Raw genomic sequence first — 10,931 nt, 5'->3', positions numbered from 1 at the left:
ACCCAGAGCGAGGGAAGGCGCGGACCGTTTCCCACAGTGCCCTGCGGGAGGGCTCACCCTACTTCACCCCTTTCCTCGTAGCCTCCCGTCCGGGAGACTACGACTCCCAGCGTCCTCCGGGAGGCAGCGGCGGCGCGGGCGACGCCCGGGCCCCGCCCCTCGTTACGGCCCCGCCCCCGCCCGCCAAAGTCTGCGCGCGAATTCCGTGGCGCGAAGTGAGGGCTGCGGTCGGGCGCCGAGCGGTTCCGGGTGTGACGCGCAGGACAGTGGCACGCGGGGCTGGCGAGAGGCAAGTGGGGCCGCCGACGCGGGGCTGGGAAACTGGGGGGTGGCGCGCGTGTCGTACGCTCCGGGCCCACGGCTCCGCCGGGTCGGTCGGCTGCAGGGGAGCGGGCGTGAGGGACGCTCAGGCGGCCGAGAGAGCGGCGGGGAAGGGAGAGCGCCGGCAGCGGGTCCCTACGGGGCACCGGGGGGCGTCCGCCAGAAGGAGAGGGCCAGGTAGAGGGTAGTCGAGGGCCAGAGTCAGTAGGACCCGACAGGGTTTGAGGGGAGGCCTGGGAGGCGGGGCTACCACGAGGGGCGTGGTCACGGAAGTCCCCCGGGGGCTCGGTGGGCGGGGCCATCGGAAATTGGGTGGTCGGGGAGACAGGCAAGAACCAGAATGCACATCTGGGGAGTACAATAGCTGCAAATGGGAGGAGGGAGCTACAGCTGGACTGGGGGCGCGCCTGGGCAGGAGGTGGGCACCCCCCCCTGGGGTGGGGACGGGGCAAAGTTTGTTAGCGGGCGGGGCCAGACGCTAGGAGGCGGGCCCGGGGAAAGGTTTAAGGAGAGGGAGAAGTGGGGTCGGCTTTAGACGGTGTGGGGGGAGGATCCCTCTGGACGGAGGTGGGGCAGAGAGGTCAGTGGTCTGGTCCAGGTCTAGGCCAAGGCCTTAGGAAAGGTCGGGACCCTTCTGTATAAGGAGAGGTCTGGCTTTGTGGTTGCCGGATGAGGGGGGCGGAGCGGAGGTAGGGTTGGACCACAGTGCTGGGAGGCCAAGGCCTGGGAAGGGAAGGGGCCCTGGAGAGAGTAACTCAAAAGTCTCGGCTTATCGTTGCCCTAAGGGGTGGAGGGAGGGCCAGAGGAGCTTGGGGAGCGGAGAGAAAAGGATATTGATGTCCTTAGGAGAGGGGTAGGCTTGAGGGATAAGGCAAGGGGGGGCGGGGTGCACTTGGCTGGGAGAAGAGATGAGCATTTGGAAAGGGGGGCTGGCATCTGAAAGCCGAGGGGAATCATTGAGGAGAGACAGCAGGATGTGGGATGAAGGACACATCACTTCTTGGCCTCCAACCCCATTTCATCCTGTTTGAATCTCTGACTTTTTAGCCTCAGGGAGGCATGAGGGAAAGGCCAGTGGGGTCTAAGTAAGACCTTAATTTCTTTCTTTTTTTTTTTTTTAAAGATTTTATTTATTTATTTGACAGAGAGAGAGAGAGCGAGAGCAGGAACACAAGCAGGGGGAGTGGGAGAGGGAGAAGCAGGCTCTCCGGCTAGCAGGGAGCCCGATGCGGGGCTCGATCCCAGGACCCTGGGATCATGACCTGAGCCGAAGGCAGTTGCCCAATGACTGAGCCACCCAGGCACCCCAAGACCTTAATTTCATCTTATCTTAGGATCCCTGAGAGCTTGCTAAGCCTGCAGGTCCCCCTTCTATTCCCAGAGCTTCTGATTAGTAGGTCTGGGAGCAGGCTGGAATATTTTACACGTAATCCCAGGTGAGGTTCTTAGAACTGGCCCTCTATGTTTCTGGGATCCACCATTGGCTGGCTGTGTGGCCCTGAACTACTCACTTTCCTTCTCCTGTCCCAGCTTCCTCATTGTCTTTTGGGTGATGCTGAGCTGTTCTGAGCTTCAGAGGGTGAGAGTAGCATATTTAGGGGAATGGTGTAAAATACTTTCCACGGATGGAGGGTGGTCAAGGGAACAGACAGGTCAGGAAACGTGAGCTTTTATTAATGAGAAGGAAAAGACTTGAGCCTTTTGGCTGGTCATCCTCAAACTGTTTAAAGACCCTTTGATATCGTGCTCCTTGTGACATGGCCTGTGGATTTTGAAAGATCCTGCTTATGGAGCCTAAATTCTTTAGTAATGATGTTTTTGTTACCCTGATTTTTTTAAAAAGATTTATTTATCTGAGACAGGGGAGGGGTGGAGGGAGAGGGAGAGTCCCAAGCAGGCTCCATGCCCAGTGTGGAGCAGACGTGGGGCTCAATCTCACGACCCTGAGATCGTGCTCTGAGCCGAAAACAAGAGTTGGGAGCTCAACCACCTTCGCCACCCAGGCGCCCCTGTTACCCTGATTTTTAAGTAAAGGCATACATATGGGCCAGTGCATTCAGTACCAGGCACCGTTTTAGGTCCTGGGGCCATATCGCTGAACAAAATGGACAAAATCCTTATCTTTGTGGAACTCAGCGTTTTAGCCCTGTACCGCTTAATAGTAGCAGCTAGCCCCATGTAGAGATTTAAATTTAAGCTCATGAGAAACAGATGAAAATCTCAGCTCCTCAGTGGCTGCATTTCAAATACGTGAAGCCACATATGGATAGAGTGACCTTTTTGGACTCTGCAGGTATAGAACGCTTCTATCATGTGGAGAATTGTGTTAGAAGCAGTACTCTAGAGAGTGAGACAAAACCTAATTTAGAAGATCCAGTTGTGCTAACTGCTGGGGAGGAGGAGAGTAAGGGGTTAGTACAGCAGGCTGGGGGTCGCGGTAGCCGGACCTGCACTCGGAGCCGTGGGATGCTGAGAGGTGGTTGACCGTGGTCTTTGGGAGGCAGTGCCAGTGGGATTTGTGGGTCGATGAGTTTGGGGTATGAGAAAAGAGGTGAATCAGGTGAATCAACAGTCCAAGGGTTGTTTTTGTTTTTGTTTCTTTAAAGATTTTATTTATTTGAGACGAGAGAGCACAAGCAGGGGGTAGGGGCAGAGGGAGAGGGAGAAGCAGACACCCCACTGAGCAGGGAGCCCCATGCAGGGCTCGATCCCAGAACTCTGGGATCACGACCTGAGCCGAAGGCAGGCGCTTAACGACTGAGCCACCCAGGCATCCCGTTTTTTTGTTTTTGTTTTTGTTTTTTTTTAATTAAAAAATTACATATAGCGAACGTACTCTTTTTGGTGTGTAGTTCTGTCGATTTTGAAATGTGTAGAATTATGTATAAAGACCACCACCATCAAGATACTACAGTTTTATCACTCCAAAAAGTGATTGTGTTCCTCGTCTCTAGGTACCCCTTCCCCCCGCCGCCGGCAACTATCGGTCCCTCTCCGTCCCTGCAGCGTACCTGAATATTCCTTTTTATTGCCAAGCGAGTGTAAACAAGCTTTAGTACATCCTACAGTGGGATACTGTTCAGCAAGTTGTAGGATGTACCAGAGTTTGTTCATCCATTCCCCGTGGGAGGACATTTGGATCATTTTTGGTGACTGTAAACAGATCCGCTGCAGTAAACATTCACTTACAGGGTTTTGTGTGCACGTAGGAGGTCTCCGGGTAAATCCCTCGGAGTAGGGTTGCTGGGTCATATGGTAAGCATATGCTTCACCGTTTGAGAAGCTGCCAGGTTTCTCCAAAAGTGACCGAACCATGTTGAATTCCCTCCAGAAAAGTATGAGACTTCCCATTGTTCCACATCCTCACCAGCACTGGATATTGTCCGGTGTTTTGTTTTGTTGTTAATGGTTAAATAGGCATGCAGTGGACTCCAAGTGACTGGAGCAGCTGGGTAACAAAAGCTACCACCGCAGAGGTGGGAGAAGGAATATGTGTATGTGTGTGTCGTCTGGAGTTTGGTTTTGGTCCCACTGAGGTGGGGATGTTGGTTGGACATCCAGATGTCAGAGCAGAAAACCAGGATGTGCCACCTTGAGTTTAGAGGGCTAGTGACAGCCCAAGTGAGACATTTGGGGGCCATGATCACATTGCATGAGATCTCCAAGGGAGTGGGTGTAAACGGGACAGAGAGGGGGCCTAAGGATTGGGCCTGGGGCACTGCAACAGTTTAGAAAGCTAGTTGCCATCTTGGGGTGCCATGGCTCAGTCGGTTAAGCATCAGCCTTCAGCTCAGCTCATGATCCTGGAGTCCCGGGATCGAGCCCCGCATTGGGCTCCCTGCTCAGCAGGGAGTCTGCTTCTTCCTCTGCCCCTCACCTGACTCGTGCTCTCTCCCTCTCTCTCTCTCAAATAAATAAATAAAATTAAAAAAAAAAAAAGTCTTAAAAAAATTAGTTACCATCTTAGTTTTCTGTTGCTATTGTACCAAGTCATCCCCTTTGCCACTTAACAAGCTCTGTGATTCCAGGCATCTTTCTGTGCCTCCGTCTCGTCATTGGCGAGATGGGGATAAAAATGGAAAATGTTGGATTGTGTTGTTGGGAAGTATTGGGTAACATCATTTTACACTGGTTATCTCAACAGCCCCAAGATCTAAGGGCCACCCGCCACCCCTTCAATCCCAGTACAGGGGGACCCTTGTCCTCCTCACCCTCAAGAATAGGTAGTGGTTAAGGACACAGACTTTGGAGCCGACACCTGTCTTCGGATCCTGGCTTCGCAACCCATTAGGCTGTGTGGCCTTGAGCAAATCACTCGACCTCTCTGCTTCCTTTGCCTCGTTTATAAAATCAGGATAATAACGAATTGTAATAGATTTTGTGTGAATTAATTCATATAAAGCATCTGGAATAGTGCCTGGCCCCTAGTAAGCACCCCAGTTAATAAAGTTGATTTTTTTTTTTTACAGAAAAAATATTAAGTGAAAAAAAAATTCAGGTTTTACATAGATACTGTTGAAATTTCAAAGGTGGTATGGAGAATGTGTGGTTTGGGAAATAAGTTTTGGAGGAGAGGGGAGGAAACCAGACCCAGCCCCATGGCTCCAGAGCTCCCAGTCTGATTGGAAAGATGAACTGTGATATAATCAGGACGCAGGATCAACACGATACGTGTGAGAAGAGAAGTACCAGTTAACCACCACCGGAGGTCAGGAAATGGAGGGTCTCTCCTAGCAGGTACCCAGGGGAGGCCTCTGGACATCCATCCAGTGCTCAGAGCTGGGCAGAAGGGGACCAGCTGCTGGTGGTCCCGGAGGGCACTCCCCAGAGGGAACCTGGAAGAAGGGGGTAGGAGGCTAGATCATAATTTTTTTTTTTTTTTAATATTTCATTTATTTATTTGAGAGAGAGAGAGCACATGAGAGGGGGGAGGGTCAGAGGGAGAAGCAGACTCCCTGCTGAGCAAGGAGCCCGATATGGGACTCGATCCAGGGACTCCAGGATCATGACCTGAGCTGAAGGCAGTTGCTTAACCAACTGAGCCACCCAGGCGCCCTAGATCATAAAATTTGAACGGTTATGTGGGGTCTAGATTTACTTTTTTTTTTTTTTAATGAATGGGTAATAAATATGCAGGGTTTAAAATAAAATCGGGATAGAGGTATGCAGTGACAGGTATGGTTCACAGCCCTACTCCCACTCACCTCGAGTGCCCCCAACCACTTCTGTTGGTTTCTTGATTATCCTTCCAGAGTTTCTATTCGGCAAACAAAAGCAGGACCAAAGAATAGACAGGTTCCTATTGTCTCCTGTCTTACGAAATCAGTAGCATATTATGTACACTGTTCTGCCTCCTTTTTTATTACTGTTTAAAATGTTACTTAAGATACCTAGAACATCTTTCTATATCAGTACATAGAGAATGTCTTCATTCTGCTTTTTTTTTTTTACTTTTTGTCTTGAAAGGATTATATAGACTTGCCGGAAGTTTATAAAAATAGTACACCTTTCTTCCTCCTGGTGGAATCTTATATAACTGTAGTCCAGTATCAAAACCAGGAAGTCGGCGTTGGACAATACCGTGAGCTAGACCACATAGCTGGTTCAGCTGTGTGTGCGCGTGTGTGTGCATGTGTGCGAAGTTTGAACCCATGTACAGATCTGTGTAACCACCGCCGCAGTCAGGATATGGAACAGTTCTGTCTTCACAAAGGCTCTCGCTGTGCTCCCCGTTTATAGCTGACCGCATCTCCACCTTTTGTCCCTAAGCTCTGACCACCCCAATCTCTTCCCCATCCTAAGTTTTGTTATTTGGAGAATGTTCCAGAAATGAACTCGTAACTTTCTAAGATTGGTGTTCTCTGCGTGATGTTTTTGCCCCTCGTTTCTGTAAAAAATATACCTTAGAAACTGCTCAGCAGCAGTGGGTATAATTTAATGGAGTGCCACATGTCAGGGTTGTTTCACCTAAAAACAGTTTTTTATTAGTCTTTTTTTTTTAAGATTTTTATTTACGTATTTGAGAGAGAGAGGGAGAGAGAGGAGGGGAAGAGGGAGAGTGAGAAGCAGACTCCCCGCTGAGCAGGGAGCCCGATATGGGGCTCTATCCGAGGACCCCCAGGATCATGACCTGAGCCGAAGGCAAACGCTTAACCAACTGAGCCACCCAGGTGCCCCAGTTTTTTGCTGATCTTAAAACTTAAAAAAAAAAACAAAAAAACTTCTCCTCAAAAAAACCCCAAACGAGGGGCGCCTGGGTGGCTCAGTTGGTTAAGCGACTGCCTTCGGCTCAGGTCATGATCCTGGAGTCCCAGGATCGAGTCCCACATCGGGCTCCTGGCTCAGCGGGGAGTCTGATTTTCCCTCTGACCCTCCCCTCTCTCATGCTCTCTCTCTCATTCTCTTTCTCAAGTAAATAAATAAAATCTTTAAAATAAAAAAATTAAAGGGGCGCCTGGGTGGCTCAGTTGGTTAAGCGACTGCCTTCGGCTCAGGTCATGATCCTGGAGTCCTGGGATTGAGTCCCGGGTAGGGATCCCTGCTCAGTGGGGAGCCTGCTTCTCCCTCTGACCCTCCCCCCTCTCATGTACTCGCTCTCTCTCATTCTCTCTCTCTCAAATAAATAAATAAAATCTTTAAAAAAAAATAAAAAATAAATTAAAAAATAAAAAAATAAATTAAAAAATTAAAAAAAACCCCAAACGAAACTGAAAAAAATTTAAAAAACCTGTCGGTCTTCCGTTTGCCTTCATATTAGATGAAAAGCAGGCTCCATACGATCGAGGCTTCTTATCTTGTTCTGACTTGGAACTTTTTCTTCGCTCATAAATCAGTGTTGGTCCATAAAAATGGGAGTTTCTTGTCGGTGGGGAAACTCATGTTTCTGATTTTGTGGGGTTTTTTTTTTTCTTCTTCTTCTTTCTGAAAGAAGGAGGGTTATGTGCTTTGGTCTGTGCACAAGCAGTAGTCTCACCAAGGATCTGGATTTCTGTTTCAGGAGCATCTGGCTGCAGACGAGGAGGAGGAAAGGGGAAGGGAGAATTCCGACCCATCATGCAGCGGAGTATCATGTAAGGACCCGGCCCCCCGTCCTACATGCTCTGAGTTCTCTGCTTCTCTCTTGATTTCTGTGCCTTTTCTTGGAAGAACACAAGGTAGTCTCCCAATTGGAATTTCTAGGAGCCGAGCAGTGCAGAAAATGGGGCGTGGGATCTGGAGGACGGGTGGTGTGGTAACTAGAATTTTTTAGCTGGAGGTTCAGAAATGCTGACCCAGTGGTTCACAGTTGGTGGTTTGGCCCCCCCAGGGGACAGCTGGCCATGTCTGGAGACGTTTTTGGTTGTCACAACTAGGGGGAGAAGGGAGCTTGTGATTAGCATCTACTGGATAGGGGCCAGGCATGGTTGCTGCTTAATACCTGCAATGCATGGGACAGCCCCCCGCAACGAAGAATGATCTGGCCTGAAACTTCAGTAGTGTCCAGGGTGGGAAGCCCTGTCCTCATGCAAGCTGGCCTCAGGAAAACGAGACAGGGAATTACATGGCTTGTGTAGTTGAAGCCTTCCAGAATTAATGGCCTTGGGCTTGGTTGGACCCAGTTGCCAAAACCCTTTCACTGGGAATTTGAGGGAGTGTCCTGAGAGGAAAATGGAGGGGCTGCTCCCGGAAGGAGGGGGTGGATTCTAGACTGACCCAGACCTGGCCGCCCGCCCGCCAGAGACCTGGGAGGTCACAAATCACAGGCTGCATTTTTCTCACATGATGACAAGTCTGGGCATAGTCTGTCTTTGGCTGATAGCACCTCAGATGTCTTTCTGCCCCGGGCTTGGCTTGGCTTGATCGGTTGATTGACTGACTGAGCGTACGTTAAGTGTTAATTTGAGGGCAGTTTTAGATGTGCAGAAAGTTGTACTGATAATAGAGCCTGTTCCTGGGTACCTGGCACCCAGCTTCCACTGTTGATGTCGTGGGGCCCGTCGGTCACAGTAAGAGACCAGCATTGGTACATTCTTGTTAACTACACTCCGATCTCCCCGATTTATCTACAAATGCTCCTCTCTGTTCCCAGGATTCAGCTCGGAGTACCCTGTTGCATTTAGTTGTCATGCCCCCTCGGTTCCCTCTGGTGTCAGTCCAGGTGACAGTTTCTCAGACTTTGTTTGTCAGGATACCTGCAGATGGCCCCCCAGTGTGTCTGACGTTGTTCTCATAACCAGACTGGGGTCACGGGCAGCGAAGTGAGGTAGCGTCTCGTCCCCTTGTGGTTGGCGTGCAGACACCCCCGGGACATGACCAGTGATGCTGACCTTCCTGACTCGGTCAGGAGAGTGTGGGCGAGGCCTCTCCACCTTACTTTCCGTGGTCCTTCCTCAGTACTCACTTCTCTGGAAGCCAGCTACTCAGTCCAGCCAGTCTCAAGTGGAGGGAGGATACCTTGCTTTCCAGAGCGCTCTTTTCCAGAGTGCTTCACACTTCCTGACATTTTTATTTAGTTACTTAACAGTTGCCTCTTCTACTGAGTATCAACCTGTTGAGGGTGGGGACTTGGTGTCTTTGTCTCCCCGGAATCCCTAGGGCCTGGGAGAGGCCCTGGCACATAGGAAGGGCTTGGTTGATTCTTGTGCCATTATCATTCCCATTTTCCCCCTCCTTCTGTGCTCCTCCAGGTCATTTTTCTGCCCCAAGAATGAGGGCAAAGTGAAAAAGCCAGAGAAGGAGACCTCCAACAGCGTCAGAGAGACAGAGCCACCTCCAAAGTAAGTAATGGGGCGAGGACATGGTGAATTTGTTCCTTTATAAGTCAGGGCTCTCTTGGCTGTAAGTGTGGCAAACCCAGCTCAGAATGTCTGGGAGTCCTAAAGGGAATTTTTTGACTTCGGTAACCGGGAAGTCCAAAGGTATAGGCAGCCTCAGGCACAGCTGGATCCAAGGCCTCGGCGTTGGCAAAGGGGGTTGGCAAGTCCAAGTTCCAGGAGTAAGACATCTGTGGGCAAGCAGTCAGGAGCAAGTTGCATGCGTCAGTCATACCCCTTCCATCCCCTGGGTCAGGACCCCTCACATGGCTACACCCAGCTGCAGGGGAAGCTGGGAAGGGATAGTCTCTAGCCGAGAGCCATGGACCTAGCTAAATCTCAGGGGCTGGTATGACTGAAAACGAGAGGGTCTTCAAATGGATGTTGGAGGCCATTCCCTGCTCTCAGTAGGGGCTCCGTCTGCTCCTCAGCATTGCTCGTCACAGAGTAGGTGAGCACATGGGAGGCCTCCAGAAACGTGGATGCAGTGGATGGTCGGATGATTAAGAGTGTATGCCAAGGAGGCGCCTAGAAAAAGCTCATGGAATGCTTGAAAGAAAAGGAAGGGAATGAAACACCCCCATTTTCCCACCTTCCAGGGTGGCGCTGAAGGAGCGCAACGGAGAGGTGCCTGAGAGCGATTCTCCAGTGAAGAGGCCAGGGCGGAAGGTGGCCCGGGTCCTGGGCAGTGAAGGGGAGGAGGAGGACGAAGCCGTCACGCCCTCCAAAGGCCAGGTAGGTCCCCACCAGCCTGCCGCCCATTCCTGGACGAAGCCGTCATTCCCGGTAGCCTTTCGCACTGAGTGTAGCACAGCTGCTCAGGGGCGCTCATGCCCCAGGAGGTGGAAGATCTGAGCGGTCGTGCCCTGGAGCAGATGGACGGCCTGGTCTGCACGGTTCTGACTCCACCTGCGCCCCGTGGCCTGGGGCAGTCTCCGGGCCTCGTGCTTTAGCCACCTCACCTGTGACATACAGCTCCCGGGAGCACCTGCCACTCGGGGTGACTGAACAGGAAAGGAGTCAGTTCACCTATTAATCTGAGAATAATGCGTGATCCAGAATTAGGGCTCAAAAACACATCGGGTCTCTCCTGTTGGCAGAGGGCTTTTTGCCTTTTCCAGAGACGTTGGCTTCCTTCCCTTCCTCACTCAAAGTCACCCAACGGGCAGCCGATTGGTGATCTTAATTCCCTCTGCAGCCTTAATTGCTCTTTGCCACATAACCGAATATATTCACAGGTTCCAGGGACTAGGAGGGGCCGTCCTTAGGAGCTTGGACTTTGCCCTGTGGCTGCTAGGGATCCGTGGACCGGTTTTGAGCAGGAGAGGGACAGGGGTGGCTTTGGGTCCTGAGCAGCCTTCACAACGTCCCTTTGGGGCCTGTATCCATCAGGGTCTGAATAGGAGAGAGAAACCACATGAGCAGAGAGAGTTTAATACAAAGAATTCTCAAATACGTGTGTAGTTCTCAACCAGGTCACTGCAGGGGCGAAAAGAGAACTCGAAGGCGTCATCGTGGTAGCAACTGTAGGGGGCAGCTACTGCCCCGGGAGCTGTGGAGCTGACAGTCAGACCTTCAGGTGCTCGCTGGTGGGCGCCGGGGTCTCTGAGCTTACAGGTGGCACCGAGGGCCTGGTCAGATCTTGGAGGCAGGGGCCCTGGGCGGAGAGTGCCGGCATCCAGGGGCATCACGTCGCAGGCCCTGTGAGTGTTGGAAATGCTGTAAGTCGGATCCGGCTGACACAGGCCCTTCTTGTACCCTGTTAGGGCGCTGCCTGCTACAGAGCTTCCTGCCAGACTGGGAAAGGGGTTTTCAGAG

General features: G+C 51.4%; 1 protein-coding gene across 4 annotated transcripts in view; it reads left to right on the top strand.

The window, feature by feature from the left end:
- The first annotated feature begins 150 nt into the window (after positions 1-150).
- Positions 151-10,931, top strand: part of LOC117998211 (calcium-binding protein 5) — a 48,187-nt gene continuing 37,406 nt past the window's right edge. For all 4 annotated transcript variants that reach the window (XM_034986890.1, XM_034986889.1, XM_034986888.1 and 1 more), the window contains exons 1-4: positions 151-289; positions 7,319-7,391; positions 8,988-9,077; positions 9,713-9,848. In XM_034986890.1, the coding sequence (XP_034842781.1) occupies positions 7,375-7,391; positions 8,988-9,077; positions 9,713-9,848 (243 nt within the window). In that variant the 5' untranslated portion in view covers positions 151-289; positions 7,319-7,374. The remainder of the gene's footprint in view (positions 290-7,318; positions 7,392-8,987; positions 9,078-9,712; positions 9,849-10,931) is intronic.

The sequence above is a fragment of the Mirounga leonina genome, unplaced genomic scaffold, assembly GCF_011800145.1.
Source record: "Mirounga leonina isolate KUSES-001 unplaced genomic scaffold, KU_Mleo_1.0 Mir_376, whole genome shotgun sequence".
In the NCBI taxonomy this organism is placed as follows: Eukaryota; Metazoa; Chordata; class Mammalia; order Carnivora; family Phocidae; genus Mirounga; species Mirounga leonina.
The sequence above is the reverse complement of the archived record's forward strand: the minus strand, read 5'-3'. Positions and strand labels throughout refer to the sequence as shown.